Source organism: Malaclemys terrapin, chromosome 7, assembly GCF_027887155.1.
Source record: "Malaclemys terrapin pileata isolate rMalTer1 chromosome 7, rMalTer1.hap1, whole genome shotgun sequence".
Taxonomy (NCBI): domain Eukaryota; kingdom Metazoa; phylum Chordata; order Testudines; family Emydidae; genus Malaclemys; species Malaclemys terrapin.
This window is the reverse complement of record NC_071511.1, coordinates 106242145-106261591: the sequence shown is the minus strand read 5'-3', so window position 1 is coordinate 106261591 and position 19447 is coordinate 106242145. Positions and strand designations below refer to the sequence as shown.

General features: G+C 37.8%; 1 protein-coding gene across 3 annotated transcripts in view; it reads right to left on the bottom strand.

Annotated features, from left to right (window-relative positions):
• Window positions 1–3388: 3388 nt before the first annotated feature.
• The window catches only part of ADAM12 (ADAM metallopeptidase domain 12), a 308978-nt gene continuing 292919 nt past the window's right edge, over window positions 3389–19447 (bottom strand). Inside the window, exons 22-23 of one of the 3 annotated variants that reach the window (XR_008445733.1) lie at window positions 11553–12364; window positions 3389–9759 (exon numbers count right to left, since the gene is read on the bottom strand). Coding sequence is in view for 2 of the 3 variants with exons in the window: in XM_054035537.1 (XP_053891512.1) it covers window positions 12191–12364 (174 nt within the window). In the remaining variant the exon portion in view is untranslated. Of the gene's footprint in view, window positions 12365–19447 lie in introns of all 3 variants that reach the window. The other 2 variants (XM_054035538.1, XM_054035537.1) reach the window with 2 other exon arrangements.

Here is a 19447-nt window from a genome sequence, read left to right as displayed (position 1 = left end):
GGCTCACAGGTCGGGGAGCGGAGCGGCGCGGCTCACAGGTCGGGGAGCGGAGCGGAGCGGCGCGGCTCACAGGTCGGGGCGGCTCACAGGTCGGGGAGCGGAGCGGCGCGGGGCGGCTCACAGGTCGGGGAGCGGAGCGGGGCGGAGCGGCGCGGCTCACAGGTCGGGGAGCGGCTGCCAGAGCAGTTCGTGGGACGGCAGGAGTGGGCCTGCGGGTGGAGTGGAGCAGTTCGTGGTGAAGGCTGCGGTGGAACCCCACGGAGAAGCAGCCGGTTGGCCTCGGATCACGTAAGGTGCCCCTTAACACCCTGCTCACCCCCCCCCCCCCCCCTTTGAACTCTGGGGCTGCACTGATCATGGACAGAGACTTTGGGGGGCTGTCGGACTTTTGGGACTTTTGTGATTCTTGGGTTGCTGGACCCAAGAGACTTTGGGATTGGTGGACTTTTGGGACTTTGGTGATTCTTGGGTCGCTGGTTTCAAGAACCAACGGGAGAGGACACGGCCCAATTTGCTGGGGTGGGTCTTCGCTCATGGTTTGGTCTAAGAACTCTAGTTGTGGTGTTTTTTCCAATTTAATGCTGATGTTGTTTACCTCATGTTATTAAACATTTTCTGTTACACTCAGACTCCGTGCTTGCGAGAGGGGAAGTATTGCCTCTTAGAGGCGCCCAGGGGGTGGTATGTAATTGTCCCAGGTCACTGGGTGGGGGCTCGAGCCGGTTTTGCATTGTGTTATCGAAACGGAACCCCTAGATACAGAACCCGGCCCTTGTTGCTGCCAACTTAGATGGGCAGAAGGGTTACATGTGCAAGGTATTAGTAAACCCAGAAATGGCTAGTTGGAGTTAAATAGTGATCAGCTTTAAACATTAATAATAATAACTTAAAAATCAACACAATTTTAGTAGCAGCCAATGTAAACTGTACAAATTATGAGATAAATGTTGTGAGAAAACAAGTAGCAGAGTTTTATACAATTTGAATGCTTTAAATTTTCACAATGGGAAGACCATTTAAAATGTAATTAAAGTACTCTTAAGTTTGTAGAGGGGAGAGTGCACATCAATGTTATTTACTGACAATTACCATATTTCATATGGTAATTATAGTTGATGTTTTTTTATATAAAACACATCCACATAACTATATTTTGAAAGTCTTCTGCATGCTATCACTTTTAAAATATACACGGATTGACATTAAAATGTAGATGTTTTCCTTTATCATGATACATTGCAATACTTCCCTTACTACAATGAAATATTACAATGGGGCACATCAGTTCTCTCAGGTGTAAATGTTTACTTTTAAGTGTCAATCATTGTACTTTCTGTCCTGTTGATAATGCTATCATATGCCTTAAAGCATAAGCTGCACTTACTTTGTGTTTCTATGTAAAGGTAAATTAAAAGTATGCATCCACAAGAAGTAACTTTCATTTTGTGGGGCGGGATAACCAGTGTTAGACTGATATTTTTAACCTTTAAGGTACCAAGAATGCCATTGTGGATTTTTTTTTTCCCAAAATGCTGCCAACATTTCCTATCCTTGATGCTATGTTGTTTTAAGCAGTCCAGTTGCCCAGCAGCACTGCCAATATGGATGCAGTTTTACTAAAATTCAAAAAATAAATGTATGCTAAAATTCTATTAATTTGAAAAAAAAAAATAAACCTCAGTATCTTGCAATTCCTGTAAGAAGAAGATTGATAACAAAGAGACTGTACTATCAGAAATATTTACCTCATTAAGGAAGAACTTGTTTGTGACTCTTCTTTCCTGTTCAGGTTTTATGCAGAACAGAAGGGGCTTTGGAAGATGCCTGGGGTGGGCGGGCAGGGGAAAATGCAACAGTTCTAGGATTTTCCTCCATTTATGCTATTTCTTCTAGAAGCCAAATCTTCTTTTTAATCAGAAAAGCACTCCTAGTTCTTTCCAGGGCAAAGATAATGTCTGCAGTGAAAATTCTGTTCTCTTACTCCAGCCTTTCAAAAAACTGTCAGCCAACTAATATGATTCACATTTTGATGCAGATGCTAACTTTCTTTTCCACTCTATTTACCTTTGTAAGATGTAAAATTGAAATGGAACCATGAAAACAGTAGTACTGTTAGGCATGGCAATTAACAAATAATGGATTGTTTTTATGCTTATCCTCTGCATCTACGTTTTTTCCAGGGATGGGCTGTTTACACATCTATCATCTAACACAGGATGTTTTTATCTCTCACTTTATGCTGGAAGGAAACTAGACTATTTCTTACGCTTCTGTCTCTCATTTTACATTTTATTTGACAATCTTCCTTCCCTTTATAATGAATTTACTCAAATAGCAGGGATCTATGAGGTGAATCTAAAGGTTTCAACCCTGCTGAAGAACAATATGGAATTTCAGGGGAGAAGGGGTTACATTTTTTTGCTTGTTTTTATTTTTTTTAAAATGTAGGAAATTACACACACAAAAGTGTTAGAAGAATGTTACTAAAGTTGCAAACAGAAGCACTGAAAAGGAAATACCAGAATTAAAGTTGCTTGTGCAACCTTAATTCAGTCCTCTTATCCATATGTATCAGGAAAAGTCTTTAATTATATTTACATACTGTTTTCTCCACAGTACCTTCTTATATAATGTTTAAAACAAGTAAAGCAGTAATGTATATATTACATGTACAGGTCTACTAACAGAGCAAGATCTGCAGCTGGGAAGGAGTTGGAAGCTTCTTAAACTAATGACAAACTTACATAATGCTGAAACACAAGTTGTTTAAGGAAATTTCAGGATACCCAAAAATATGACACCAAAAGTAGCTGTCTAGCCTGCCTAAAGCTGCTCCTACCCCTTAGTAATAGAAAAGCAGATAAACTGTTCCTTCAATATTAACGTAATTTCTGTTCTGCAAACGCTTTAGCAAGGAATGTTGTATGAGAAATTAAGCTTGTGTTAGACATCTATGTTTCCTTCATACGCTCAGTAAGCTATTTCAAATGCAGCTCTAAAATGGGAGCTTGTCGCTCTATGGCTTCCAATGGCTAAAGAAAACACTATTTGTAAACAAGTTTTTTCCGTTACTTTACCATATATAAAGGTGGTAGTTCAAACTCCTATCATTTTTTTTCAAAATTTTAAGTACATATTTAGAAAATATCTGCATACATGTATAACAAAAAAGTGCCTGTGATATGCTAATGTATAAGAAAAATAATTCTGTTGCATGGTGAAATTTTAGAGTTATTTAGAGTGTCAAAATGAAATAATTGACATACCTAGCAAAGAAAGATGTTACCGTATTGATTTCTTAGGTAGTATCTTATATTTTTTTCTTGATGTGGTGCTTGCATTTTTTTCTAAATCGTTTTGGTAATTACATAAGACAAAACAAAACAAATGTGTTTACAGTTTATTGAATATAGTATTCTTAACAATGAATAGAGTGTCCTGCTATTGCAGCATTACATTGTGTTCACTTGTAATATCTTAAAATAACAAATTCTATAAGAAATGTGTACAAAAGTAACACAAACTGTTATATAGTTAAGTGTGTGAAAAAGTTAAGCACATTTAAGTTTAACTGAAGCATGATAAATGAATGGTTCATAAAAAGTAATGTGCTGGTTTATGTAGCTTTAATCTCAGATCATACTGTGCTAAATGGTCTGCAGTTTAAACAGTTAAAATTACTTATCAGTTGCTACATTTTTTTTTTTTAGAACAATAGCACCTTTTTTCCCCAGAGTTTAACCTAGTGAAAACATGCCTTGTATTTTTATATATCCTGCCTTAAAGTGCTTTTAAAAATATTTTTCTGTGACTGCTCTGTTAATGATTGTTTACAGTCACTGGTCACACTTTTTAATGCTTTGTTTAAAAACATAAATTAATACATACAAAAGTCTCTGTTGGTTTGAAATAGATGTGAATGTATATTGGAAAGGCATATTCAGGTATGTTGGAGAAGCAAACACCATCCAGAAGAGTCTATGCGAAAGCAGGAATTTGACAGCGAGATGAAAGTTTGAGGTGACTTAGATAACGTGTAGCACTTTAATGGTTTTTAAAGTGCTTTGTAACTACTAACTAATTAAGCTTCAAAACCACCCTATGAATTGGATAATTAAGTGTTACTATATCCATTTCATGGATGGGAAAAACTGATGCTGAGAGGTTAAGTAACTGTGTAAGATCAAAAAGAGAACTCTGTATCAAGAAAAGGATGAAAATTCAGGATCTCCCAATTCTTATTCCCATATTTAAACCATTAGACCCCACGCTCTCTTAAATGTGTAGTAGATTAGTATTTTATTTCTTTTTCTGTTAGCTACATTCATATTTAGTTATATTTTGCAACATGTGATGATGATCCATAGGGGCATAATCTCTTGTGGATAGATTTATTTAGTTGCTGTTCAGAAGGGATAATCTGTATGTAGAATGAGTTCTGGCACTAATGAGTTTACAAAAGTAAATTTCCTAGTGTACTAAAAGATAATTAACGAATAAATCTTCCTTCAACTTTATTGTAAATGTCTAAATGCATTAAAAACAAACTATAACTAGTAACATTTATTGGGCATTAGCAAATAGTGCAATAACGTTGGATTTTCAAATAATCAGAACCAAACAGAACTGATGCTAAAAAAAGTACCTGCCAGGAAAAAAGCCATGTACAGCAGCTTTGAACTAACTAGGCATTTAAAAGAAGACACGCAGGTGGAAAAATTACACTAGTATATGAAAACCTGTATCTATATAAAAGCAACACCTATGATTACTAAAATTGAAAGACATTAGATGGGAAAACCCCATATCTGTCTCCGTTTTATACAGTTTTTGTACTTCGCATATTTAGTAATTTTCACTGGTTTGTTGATGGTCATTTGTACTTCCAGTCCCATGCACTAACATAATGCACCTTTATGCATTGCTCTGTGGAAAGCCCAGGTACGTGCTCTTCCCCAGGTTCTATGAGAGTGTTGTTTACCAGTAACAGCAGCAACAAAGCATTAAGTTTTTACCTCTCTAGAATGTGGGAATGCTTTCAAAGGGTCCAGATCTCTCTGGCATTTCCAAACCAGGACATGAGTCAGCAAGTCTCAAGTAGGTCATACATACTTGTATCATAGCCTTTAACTGTAAAATTAATCTCAAAATCATTACATATGCTTGAGCTGTTTTGCTTTAAGAAGTTTAAATGTTTAATAACCTTTGATATATATCCCCCTGTTTAGTCAGCAGTTTTAAGTAGTTGTAAATTATTAGTTTACAAGTTGGTTAAAGGTATTTTTCAGAGATTTCTCATGCAGACTTAAGATGAATCTTGGGATAGCAAGAGTTGTCTGATTAGTGATGATGCATCATCTCACTGTAGGTCATATAAGCAAAAAGCAAGATCATGTGAAAGTCAATCTTAAAGTATCATGACTTAACTGTTATGGTTCAGATTAGTTTTAACCCATCTATGATCCTTGTAAATCTGTTTTGTCAGCATGGGTGTTAACTCAGGATCTGATCCTGTAATAAGAGCTATACACACAACCTCACTGGATTCATGAAGCATTTGTAAATTTGGCATTGCAATATTCATGCTTGGAATTCCAGCTTGTTAAAGGGGTATTGCTTAGAGATGCTGGTTACACTTTTAAGGTTCCATTTATAAATAGTTTTTAAAAAGTTAATGGGTGATTAACAGATGCTTTGATACATGGTTAATCAGTTGTTATAGAATCCAACAGGTTAATAGGTTACTTGTGGCTTACAGACATCTACTGATGTGCTTATAACCACCTGTAATATGCAAGTGTAACCCATACACCTTCTGGGTTTGGTGTTCTGTCCCATCTGGTGACAGTGAGACCACGTAGAGAGAGATTGAGTCTGCTCTACAGCCTTAGCTAACAGCCATATGGCTTTTAGCTCATACAGTAGAGGATTATGAACTAAGCTCCAGAGGTCCCAGGTTTGATCCCGCCTGATGACCGGAGTCTGTTGGTTTTACACAAGCATATTCAAAACATGAGTAGTCACATCTATTAATTCTTCATAAACCATATGCAAATGGAACCTTTTTTTATCCAGGTTATTTAAGAAGTGTACCTTTGTGTTTAAACACATTGATGATGGTGAGGGGAAGTTGATCTGGTTTAAAAACTTTCAGACTAGTCATGCAACTTCTGTTCCTCTATATCGTGTTTAAATTGTTCTTGCTAATACATCTTTCACAAAAGTAGTCTTAAAGAATTATACGTGTATCACCCTAATAAGCCTTAGCACCACTACAGATTACCAGTTCAAATCATTAGCTTCCTTGCAGCAGTCTGATTTTTACATTGTGTGCCACTTTGTCACATAATTTTGCCAATTACAAGGGACAATGGCCTTTAATTTTAGTTTCACAATGCCCAGTAAAGTTACGAAGGCATAAAAGTGTTCCCCCTGCAAGTGGCCATTATTTGCTTATATTTTGTTGATTGTGTGGTTCATATGATGGTGAACTTGAAGAAATTTAGATTGTAAGGTAGTGTACACTCTTTACATATTTTGACATGTAATCGTTTTATATATAGTGGCCAAAAATCCTCCCTGGTGCATCTGCATGGAGTTACACCAGGGAAGAATTTGTCTCCTGGTGCTTGTTAGTCTTGAAATATCTTATTTTCAGAAAGCATTAAGTTGTAAATGTCAGTTGCAGGCACTGGAAAATTAGCCTCTCAGCTCTTGAGACCACTATTATATAGGCCCATAATTTGACCTGTTCACAATCTGCTGGAGTATAACCTTTTCACTGAGAAATCAAGAAAGAGTTGCAAAAACAAACAAAAAACCCCAATCCCCTCAAAAACCCCTTTATCGGGCTTACTGCCATAATTTTTAGTACTCTCCATGCTTCCTTTGCAGACTCTGAAGCAGAAATTAAACAGTATTTCCATCACTGCACACAATTATGCAGGGAAGCTAATACATAAATAAGGAAATAGACAAAAAAGAAAGCCATATTGTCTTCTGTTGTATTACAAACATGGGAAAAGTTTAATGTTTGCCAAAGGCTAATGAAGAAAAAATATTTACTTTCAAATAATGTTGTTGGGATTTTCTAAAACTAGAACACTTTGATAGAATACTTTACATGTGCAAAGCTCTGCAAAAATGCTGACTACTTTTCTACCTCAGAAGGGTATTATCACAAAGAAAAAAATACAGAAGATTTTGTGTCCTTTTAATATTAATAGACGTTTTAGGATTAAGTCCCTGCATATCATACTGAAAACTTACTCCAGTATGATCTGAGGAGTCAGGTCCCAAGCTGCTGTAAAATATTACAGCTCCTTGAAGTCAACACTGCTCTGATGTACATCAGCTGAGGAGCTAACCTTCAGGTAAAATTCTGGCCCCACTAAAGTCATTGGGTGTGTTGCCATTCACTTCAATGTGGCCACACTTTAAACATTATCAGAAATACAGAAATATTTTGATACAGTATAGTCAATGGGAGCCTAAAAAAGGACTATAAAGGACTGAAGTGTCCATATGAACCCTAGTATGTTTTAAAAGTGATGTATTTTCCTAATTCTGGCAACAGAACAAGATGCCACTGCTAGCAGTAAGGAGTTAAGGCTTTTAAAAACAAAAGAAAAATACCTATCCAAAATTCATAAAAAGGTTGCTTAAATAGCCACAACAGCACCTGGTTTTGGTGTTTGCCAAATCCAATATAAAAGAAAGTAGAGTGCAACCACCCTCAGAAATTCTCCATGTTTATCATAAATATTTTGTTAGCATTTTCCAGGATGTCTTATAAATTAAATCACTGGTAATTTTATTAAATATGCATGTTTTAGGAACTGAAATGTCTTTGAGGAGGATTCTATTTTGGTTTATTTGTTTTGTTGGTAATGTGGATTTAGCTGTTTAGTTCATCCGTAAACCTGGCTGCTATATTGTTGCCTTGATACAGTGGAGACTGAGAAAGTTAAGTCGAGTTACACTCACTGAAATGAGATACAAAGGCCTCTGTACGTTTCTTTCTGCTTGAAGAAACAAACATGAAACTAACCCATTGCTGACAATAATGTCAGTAATGGCTCCCACTTAGTCCCTTTCAACTTGTATTGAAAAGAAGAGTTTGTTGATAGCGTAGGTGAAACAAACTATTTTTAGCAGCGTTACAGGAAGAGTGTGGAAGAGACCTCACACAATGCACACACACTCATGTTTCCAGTAGCAGTGTTGAAAATGAATTTGTTGCATCTACACTCACAGTGAAGGTGTTTACAGCACTAGTTGGGCTAGGTTAGCGTAGTGGGAAAAGCTAGGGAGGAGTCGTCACTGTGAGCCTTTGCTGCAATACGACCATTTTCCTAATATAATTTAACCCACATATGGAGCAATGGTCAGTAGTAGCTTGATTGTTTATCACTGTAAAAGAGATGAACCCCACCACATGGTGATTTGAGGGAACTAAAGTAGGACTTAAAAATATTCCTCTAACAATTTCAGCTTTAAGAAATACAAAACAGAAATCAGAAAGGTATTGATTTCCAATCTCTGCTTTTTGATGAAGATTCGATGTACAGATGAAGGGCAAAAGTAGCTTTCCTTTTTACACTGAATGGTGCTCAAGAGATATGAAGATCCTGTCTGTTTTCAGACACCTCATGTACTTTAGTATAAAGACATCTTTTTAACACTTCGTTCACAGGAGTATGAGTATTTTGGGAAAAATCCATCAGCGACAGACAGAATAACATTTTAGAAGTTAGATACAAAACAGCAGTAAATATGTAAAATACAGTTGATAAGCAGAAGTGAGGCAGCAGAAATGCATATAATCTATTTTTAAAACAATTCTTTGTAAATATAGCATCTTAGTGTTTTTAATGTATTTGACTGTATAGTTATATTGCATAGTAAGATGTCACTATCTTATAGGATATTGAATTTATCTAATTACCAAAGCACCAAAAAATGTGATTACATTGGAAGGCCTGAATCTGCATTGATACGGAACGATTGTGTTGAGTTTGATAAAACCGTGAGCTAAAAATACAATTTTATGATATACAGTATTTGTCCAAAACCAATATGCTCTCTTTAAGCACAGATTTCCTGACAATTTCAAACAGTGATACCAGGCATCTTGAAATTACAGTACAACTAGTAACAGTTATTTTGGTTAAACAGATACGGTATACATTCATGTGCAGATATCGGGCATTTCACTGTATTCCAGAAAACCATGGCTCACCCTGATGTAATCATTCACAGGTTTGTTATAAACCATTGAGATCACTAGAGTTGTTTATCCATTGATTTATCCATGAGTATCAGTACTCTATAAAGAATAGATCAAAACTAAACACTCTACATAAGACACAAAGCAGAATGTTTCAAGTTCATTGAAATATTATAAAAAAGGCTTCCTTCCTAGGAAAACTCAGCTATGGTAAAAAATATCTACTACAGTGCACTGCACTGTAATAAATATTCATCATAAATTAATAATTTACAAGTACCTGAGCAAGTACATGAGCACCATAGCACAGCACAGCACCAAAAGCAGTAGCTCAGAGTTCTTAAAAATAATGGCGTTTTAAACATTAAAAATTCGAAGTATTGTTATTTTTTTTAAACCCACTCTAGTTGGAGTTTAAAGATAGTGCAAACTTCTGTCTTCACTTTTTTCAGAAAGGTGTCAGATTTTCTTGTCATTTCACATAGGCAGTGTTGCTGGATCTGGGCACTTGTGGATGTTTAGGTGCAGGTCTGTTTAAAAAAAAGATGAGAAATATATAAATGAAAATGTCAGAAATTGTTAAACTTCTATTTTTAATTTTGGCATTAGGATATGTATAGCTTAATTCATTCAGCAATAAAGGGATTTACCAATTTTATCTTCATTTTGTGAAGAAGCAGCACAGAACTTTTATGTTGGAAAAAGGTAGGACATCCAACTTCTTTTGAAGCTACCATCATGTCTGCTCTAGAAGCAGATTCCTTGTGTGACCCTCAAACAAGTCCCTTCAGCTGTTAAAATATTGCCCTCTGACCAGTGGCAGAACTAGGCTTAAGTTCTAGGTGTGTGTTATAACCTTCCTTAGCTCCCTATGGGGTCACTTAATTTAGGACACTTTAAAAAATGCCTCTTAGTCCTGTACTGTAGCTACCAGTTCAAAGATGTGTGGGTGGCCACCTTGAAGTATTGTTACTGCTTCTTAAGAGCATCTTACTGGAATGCATAATACACAATACAGGGTCTTGGAGGAACTCCTCTCTCCCTCCCATGGATCTTCCACATGGAAGAGTAATACTGGTAAGTTAAGAGCTATGCATAACGTACAGAATTATTAGGAAAGTAAAATGTTGTTTTGGTTTTATTTTTCAATTTTCTGAGCAGAGCATCACCCTAGGTGCCTCAGGGTAGAACTGCTATTGCTTCCAACTCCATTATTTTTATTTCTTTGAGAATAATTTTTTTTAATACGTAGAAGATTTAAACTCTAGGGTTACATGATACAATAATAAAATGGAAATTTGGAAGTTAATGGAGCCTTATTTACACTGGATCCCCCACTGGTGCTACCATTGGTGGAGATGAACCAGTATTAACACGGGTGAGACTTTCTAGACAAAGGGTGATAAAACTTCCTAGTGAAGATACGGTCTAGGAGGTACCCTTTAAAATACCACCTAAAAGGATTAAATGTTTGTGTGTGGAGGAGGTATGGGGCTGAGATGGCTAAGGGAGGAATATAATGAAGATTCTCAGTGTACATTTCCTACATACAGGGCTACACTAGTCAAAAAAAAAACCCCAAACTTCCTATCAAATATGAGTCTCTGTTAAATTGCTATCATCTTTCAAAAAGGTGGCAATGCTATCATCCCCAGTTCTAGTTGTCTGCAGCAGTACTGTGCTGTCTGAAAAGGCTAACTACTGGATTCTTTCGAAGCAGCTGCTGTAAGAGACATCTCTTTTGTGCTACTGAAGATTTTCAGAATCACACTTCAGTGTCTCAGTTTGTGCTGCAACGTCACTATCCGCTTGTTTGTTCGCTTTTTTGGTGGGGGGGCAGGAGTTCGTAAAAACAAACACTCATCTTGCCACACAGTTTTCCTCATGAAAAGTCACTGCAAAATGACCTGATTTTGAAAGAAAAACTGTATTTGTTTTTCTTTAATGGGCACAGATTAAATCGCGTGTTGACACAGAAATCACAAAGCAAAGTACTGAAGCTTCTAAACAATTTTCTGTATCTACAGTATGGATGATTTTACTGTAAATCTTTGCTATGCCTGTTTGAACTTATTTATCTTGTATGTTTTTAGTTTTATTCTGTTTTATTCACCAAGAATTCTTCCCAAGTAATGTAATGAAATCCTTGCATCCTTTGTGACACTAAATTTCTGAACCACGGCCAACTACATTACTTTCTGGTAATGCTGAAACTATAAAATAATGGCAAGCTTCCTTAAAGGAGGTGCCTGCCAATAAAGCATTGTTGATACAGCAGAATATCATCTCAATGTGCAAAGTTACTGCATGCGGTCTTTCATACATTATATAAGATCATATAGCTCTTGCATGAGTTTTGCCTTCATGAGGGCTGTAGGGTAATGCTCTCTATCTCTTTCTTGCGCTCCTTGCCACAGTCTTTCTTCATCATTCCTTGCAGGCGGTCAGCCTAGATGATCACGATGGTCCCTTCTGACCTTAAAGTCCGAGTAATGTACAATATGAAATTATTATTACATAAGAGTTTAAAAAATAAAGTGAATTAGGTGTTTAAAGACAGATCCTCAGCTGGTAATAAAATGGCATTGGAAAAAAATAGAGCTACATTTATTTACAGTAGCTGAGACTCTGGCCCTATCTTTCACATATTTGGTAAACACAGAGAAAATGATTGCTATGTATCTTGGTAATAAATAAAGGTACTCTACAATGGTATTTTATGTGCAGTTAGAATATAACTCATTGCTGTATAATAGATGTCTTCATTTTTTATCTCCTCTGTGATATACTTGTTTACTACCAGAGTAAGATACAAGCACAATGCTAATATATAGGTAAGGGAGTTGCAGGGAACCTTATTTGATGACAGACCATTTAAATGGAGAGAATGGTGGTTTTTCCAAAAATATGGTAAGTCAGCTCCAAGTAAGGGAGAGTCTACAACTTCCAGTAAAGTATTTGCTATAGGTCATAAAAAACATTTTGATTAGCAAAACTAACCTTACAGGCAGGAGTAATGTGAGGCACAAGTTTCTGATGTCCAAATATTGGGCTGGAGGCATTGTTAAACCGAGCAGTTTTGTTCAGAGGATTTGCTGGCAAAGGCTTTTGAGGAGGGTTTGGTTTGAGAGTTTCCTATAAAAAGATATCAGATCATGTAATCTTTGTAAACAAAATGAAAAAACAAACACTTGATTTTAAATGGAGTTGCCTTAGACTTTTATATGCAGTAGCTAGAACACATGGAACACTAAGGTTTGTTGTTGTTTTATTATTTTTTAAATGTTCATTAGAGAGGTGTATTTTAATCCTACAGTACATCACACAATGTCCAAATTATAGACTGTAATTTTTACATTTCAAATGTGATTGAAGTGTTCCAAATCTTTATATTGCATATTTTCAGAACCATGCTATATGTGTTTAGACCAAAAGAACTTTTTAGATAAAACTCACTCTTAACTTTCCTACTGCAAATTTGGTAATTCCATAATCCATGTTTTGGACTGGGGGACATATTCTGCCCTCAATTAAGCTCATGCAATACAAAAAAAAAAAAAGTAGCAAATCAAGGGAGGATAGGTAACAACAATGCAATTAAATCAAGGATGAATTCAGTCCATTGTGTCCACATATGTTTATAAGAGTGATCTGTAAAGGGTTTTTTTTTTTTAAATGAGCTTCTACTATTTTTTTATTGTCTTATGATATATAAAGAGGGCTGCAAAGGATTTCTTCTTAGGCTTTTTCCTTCTCTTTGTTTTTATTTTAGAAATATTGGGAATAATAAATCTGATCTTCACTACCTTTGTGGGAGAACCTCTGATGGGTCTCATTGCATGTGTATTGTGACTTCACTCCTTTATTGAAGAAGCAGTGATGTTAAAAAGCCATCTTTTGTCCAAAATTGTAATTAATCATTAAAAGTTAGCAGGTGTTAACATAAAACTAAACAAAACAAACAGTTTTAAATAACTTGAGTAAACATCCCCTCCTTTTTCAGTTGCTCAGTTTTCATTTGTTTAACTCGTGATGTCATAATTTCACTAGTTCTTCTGTTAGTGTGTCTTTCAGGGCCTGAATTTCTAGCATTAAAAATATTTTGAAAAGCAAACACAATTTTTAGTTATTTAAAGAAATAAATAAAGGTCATCTTTATACATTATAAGGAGCAAAAAAAAAAGAGTACAAGCCCAACTTTTATTTTCTTGCAACCCTCTCCAAATCTAGATGCAGCTGCATTCCAATAGCACATCCAAGTCTCCAGGATGAGTTTCCATTGTTTCCGGAGGCAGTGTTTTCGGCCTGGTTAATTTACAATTAGTAAACACATAAAAGGTTTCCTACAGGAGATGACAACAGCAGAAATGACTTCAAAATGAAAATTTTGGATGACCCTAGAATCAACCTTTCTGATTCCAGTTTGACTGGTGAGCATTCATGGAATTGTTATAAATGCAGCTGCAATTTATTTCAGCCAAAAGAACTGTGGAATTAAGTAGTTCATTAGTAAAGAACAGTAGTAATCTTGCTACAAGGCATGAATTAATGTCATTACTGTGTGGTCGTCAAGCTTCTCCAAAGATGGTAACATTGTTTCATTGGTCTTTGAGAGAAGGATGCTTGTTGCACAGTTTGTGAGCCAAAAAACGACCACCATTTAATATTGTTTGCAATTTGGCATGTGTGCAGCTGAGCAAAAAGGGTTTCTGAACACCAAATTTTCATTATCTGTTGTAAGCATCTCATTTTCAACATAAGCATTGCACTTTTAAAAGGAAATGGGGAATGACCACTAAACCTGCTGATCACAAAGAAGAAAAAAGCTGGACTTTGGGTGAACTTTGGAGTCGGTCAGTTCAAGTTTAGAACAGTTTTGTATCCCTCTTCTCCTTGCGTGCAGTCACTGCATAACTAGTACTAATGGTGTATGTAAGTGAGGAATGGCAATACAAAATATTTTTTTTTTCTGTTTGGCTACTATGAAAAGTTAAAATACTCCATACAAGTCAACATTGACCATCATCCAAAAGAATTTTGAGCTCTTACAACTTCCTCTTTCAAAATGAAGGAAAAAACATTTTTCTTATCAGTGTTGTTTTGTGTGTGAAGAATAGACTTCATAAAAGGAAAATACGAGGGATATTGCAAATAGTAATGAAGTAATCAGCTATGGTGGAAAAAACAGCACTTTCTTGTAAATATCTTTCTATGTGATAGGAATACAATGATGATGCTTATGAAGTCAATTACAGATCCTAGCAAATGAAATTGTTCAAAATTTGGTAAGTTTCAGTGGATATAAAATGGACAACCTGAAATCCATAAGAAAGAAGCAGCCTTTCTGTTCAAATAAACCACAGTCAAGAAAGCACATGTGTTAGATTTCTTGAGGAATAAAACTTGCATACATGTATCTGTTTAAAGCACAATATACCATTTTGGAAGAAGGGAGATTGCAGTTGAACCACATAGGAAACAACTTTTTGCATATATGTGGAATTGCCTCTTACAGAAATACTACATTGAGTTATGATTACGAATATAAGTTCCCTAAGGTAATGGATTTAAAAAAAAACAAAAACCTTTCAATGTGGTTGGCACATGAGAGATTGTGTGCAATTTTATTATACCATTGTATTTGGTTGCAGTTAGTCTTTCTTTGCCAAAGAGTTAATGACCAAATAAATAAAAATGAGCATTACAGAGATGGCAAGTTAATTAGAAGGAATTTAGTCGTCTTGCATCGTAAAACCTTCGTTCCATTGACTGCCTACAATAATATGAAAGTGACCTGCTTCTGCATGTGAGTAGCTTTACTCAGATGAGCATTCTAACTCATCTGTGTAAAGTTATTTATTCACTTGTGTTTGCAGGATCAGGCCTTAATGAAAATTCTTATTTATTCGTATTATGGTAGTATCTAGATGCCTCCAATGAAGATGGGGACCTGAATGTGCTAGGCACACTAAAAAATATAGTTAGACAGTCCCGGGCCTGAAGAACTTACAGTCTAAATGGACAAGATCAACAAAGGTCAGGAATTACTTTATCCATTTTACCTATCCTAAGTGGCAGGTAGCTACTATTTCATAGCTCCTCTCCCATGGCTCTCTGCTAGTAGCACCTTCCTTTCGCCCAGCCCATTAGTAGGGAATGGAACTGCTTACTGGGTAGCTGCGGGGCACAGAACAAGGAAGTGCCAGCACGTTGGTTACAGATCAATCGGGCTTTGGACTTGCCTCCATGGGGAAATTATTCCAGAATAGCCATTCCACTGAAGTGTCTTTTTTGGGTTTTAGCCTAATTCACATTGGTAGTAGATAGAGTTTAATCAGTGCTGGCCCACAACATTTTGGCACTGGGGCGGGGAGCTCAAATGATGCCCTCATGCCCCCTTACTTGGGCCAAAACTTTGAAAGGTCTCAATTCTGCCTTCTCCCTGTTCTACTCCTCTCATGGTTCTGCTCTACTACCTATCCCAATAAAGGAGACCTAACAACTTTACGTTGCCGTCCCCTGCTCTATTGAGATGGTTGCAAGGCCAACCAGCCTCTCCTGTGTCATTGTGGAGCACAGATGTATTTTTATTAACTTCAGCTTGGAGAAGCTGCGTTCTCCACTGGCAACTGTTACAGGAAGTGTTAGAAGTATGCGCAGAGCAACAAAAGCATTTGGAAAGGGGGTGGGCATCTTATTTGTGCACATATATTCCAGAACAGCCTTTGGACTTGATCCTGCTAAAATGTATCTTGAAAGGGCTTTCAGTTCATCACCTAAATCACTCACATCAATATCACACATGTCATCATTTGTCAACACTGTCTCTAGTACCCTGCATTGCTGGTGTAGGTTGTCTTCAGGTATAGTGAGGAGTTTTGGAATATTATACAACATCCCAAATATACTGCTGTGTTCCTTGAGCAGCATGAAATGTTCAACTGACTGAATTGCACAATCTAGCACCTGGTTAAAGAATTCAACTTTGAATTGTTGTTTGGGGTCTCCTTTGGGATTATCCTGTGCCTCGTAATCAAAATGTTGTCTTCTTCGGTGACCCTTGTATTCTTGAATGGGTGGAAAAATAGCTTCAGTGTGAAGTTCCTCTGCAAACGTCTGTGCACTCTTCCGAATGTTTTGAAATCCCTCATCTGACCGGTAAGACTGTAGGTATGACTTTGCTTTGTCCAGTTGTTCCATTGCTCCAGATATATCAATGTCAACACCTTGGTGTCTCTTGCTTACAACATTTATTTCAAACAGTATGTCATGCCACAACACTAAGCCACACAGAAATTTGAAGTTATGTATGTTTCTGGTGATTCCATTTCCCTCTGCCACTGTTCTCCCACAAACCGTTCCTGTCATAGCATTATCCTCCATAATGGCAACTATGGCATCATCTATCATCGCAATTTGGTGTTTGATAGGCTTTATTGCCTCCACTCGACTTTCCCATCGTGTGGCACTCGTTGGTTTCGGTGTCAGAGATGATGTTGCTTCAGAATTTGCCATCAATGTGTTGATGCAGAGAAAAATGCATAGATGCTTTGAATTACATTTAAAAAATTCAGCAGCCTCACTAGAAGCTGATTCTGCATCACTGACCACCAAGTTCAATGAATGAGAACTGCATGGGACAAAAAAAGCTCGAGGGTTTAACTCTGTGATCCGTGTCTGCACTCCTCTGTTCTTTCCTTTCATGTTGGCACCATTATCGTAGCCCTGACCTCCCATGTCAGCTATCGCAATTCCCGTATCTTCCAGCTTTTTAAGAAGCACATTTGTCATACCAGCTCCTGTAGGATAATCAATGTCAATAAATTCTAGAAAATGCTTTCTGACAGTCACCACTGCAGGGACATTTTCACTAGGTTCTGTTGTTGTTCCAAAACGCACCATTAAAGCCATTTGTTTCATATGGCTGATGTCAGGTATGCAGTCCAGAATAGTATCTTGCTGACTTCAGATCTGCCACAATCTTGTGTTTGACTTTTGTTGCCAGTAACTGTGTGATCTCATTTTGAATTGTTTTTCCAGGGTACTGGTGTGTGTACATTTCTCGGGTGGTGACTCTTCTTAGATGCTCCCGGAGTACAGCATCAAACTCAGCCATCAGCTCCACAATTTTAAGGAAGTTTCCATTGTTTGGCACATACAACTGATCTGAAGTGCCATGCAGTGCTAGGTTTTGGGTAGCAAGCATTCTCACAATGGCAATGAGCCTTTTCAGAACATTTTGCCAGTAAAGAGACTCTGATGCAATCTTCTCTTGATGCTGATCAGCTAGTGTGGCCTTTAACCTTAGTCTCATCTCAAGTTCTTTCCATCTATGGAATGTTCTCTGGTGATTTGCTGCCTTTTCATGGCATGCCAGATTTCTATCCAGATTTTTCCAGTCCTTTGTTCCTATAGAACCCAATGTGGCTGGAACATTAGACTGGAAGAGTTTGCACCAAAAACATTATGCAGCATTCTGGGTTTTTGAGTACATAAGCCATGGCCTCTCCACTTTGTCACCATTGGAGATTTTATGCTAGTAATGTGTTGGATGGAAACTTCTATTTTCATTGTCTTTGGGGAACATGAAGTTTTTCACTTGCTGTGGCCCATGCAGTACAAGGAAGTCCCTCAGGCTACTGCTCAAGTGAGTCCACAGTCCTGGATCATCTAGACTTAATGAACTAAACTCAGCAGCAGCTGTTTCTTGCACCTCCACCACACTCTTCTCTGATCTACAATTTTCTTCAGGAATGTGCATGGTTACATCCATTTGAGATAGAGATATGGATGGTGCAGTAGCTACCAGGTCACCTGCACTCTGACTAACTGGAAGATCAGACATCTCCTCACCACTCACATCCTCACTGGGGACGGAAGGCTCACCTTGAACATTTGTGACTATGTATCACAGGAGAGCTCCTTCCTTCCTAGATAGAAAAGCTTCCTTTGCTTTCTTTTTCTGAATGCTTCCCTAGAGGGGCATTTTCTTCTTTCACTCATGACTGCTGTTCTGTGCCAGCTATAGTACACTCAGTTGAAGGGGACAAATAAGCAGGCTGGTAGCAGGGCCTGAGTGAGGGAAGATATCTGCGTCTTAAGGGCCTAAGTGGCTCCTACTATTTCAGTTGACTGCCTATTTTCCTCAAGTGGGTTCAGGGAAGTAGTAGGAAACAGGAAGCTCCCTGAGAAGCTGGTGTTAATCAGTCCAGGCTCCCAAGGGTGCTAGAGAGGTACATAAGAAGCGCCTCCTCCTCTCTCTCTCCCTGCAGCTCCTGCTGCTTTGTTATTCCCTGTCACCTTTTCTCCTGCCTGCCTGTTATGTCTCTTGTGCCCCCCTTCCTCTAGCACAGCACTCCACCATCTCTGTGCAGCTAGAGCAGAGAAAATAAATATGCACCAGCAGCAGACACAATTTTCTACACTCTGGGTCCCAGGGGTGCCCCCCCCCCCCAGGCTGGAACCTGAGGCAGCTGCCTCAGTTCGCCTCACAGTAAGGTCAGCCCTGAGCTTAATGGGAAAATTTGAAATTCACACCCGATCTCATTCTGGAATATCTTCCACATGGCGACACACCCTTTATCTGCTGGTAGCTACACTGGTTAATCATGGTATTAGCAGGGTGCAATGAAGTAGAGGGACAAAGGAAAAATGGGGAAGGGCATAGTATGGTAATTATGGCAGTTGGGAAAACAGAATGGAGAAGAGGAGGAAAACAAGGAGAGCAAGGGGGGGCACAGGAAAAAGGTGAGACTGGCAGTAGAGGCAGAGGTAGATGATTGGCAGAGGGAGTTAGGAGGAGGTGACAAAGAATGGGTAGGAAAACAGTGATGTGATAGGAGAGAGAGACAAGAAGAAGAAATCACCTAACTGGGAGAAAATGATATAAGAAAACAGTGGCCCTCAGAAGGAGAGAAATGAGTGTTTGAGAGAAGAGAAAACAAGAAAAGCTGCATCTTTACAGTTGTGTTTCATTTCTAAATGTATCACAGGGAATACAAATTGACACAAGCCATGTCAATTTATGGAAAGGACATGGAAATTAGTTGTGACCCTTGAGCTCCTGGCAACTTGCTAATATGGACCTCAGTACCACAAAGGTGGTGCTTCACTGCTCAAGCTCTCTCTGCTAATAAGGCCCTTTTCCTGACCCTGTTTTTTTTCCCCTACAGAGCCTCAGCTAAACGTGTTTACGGATAGATTTCTTTCTCCAATTTT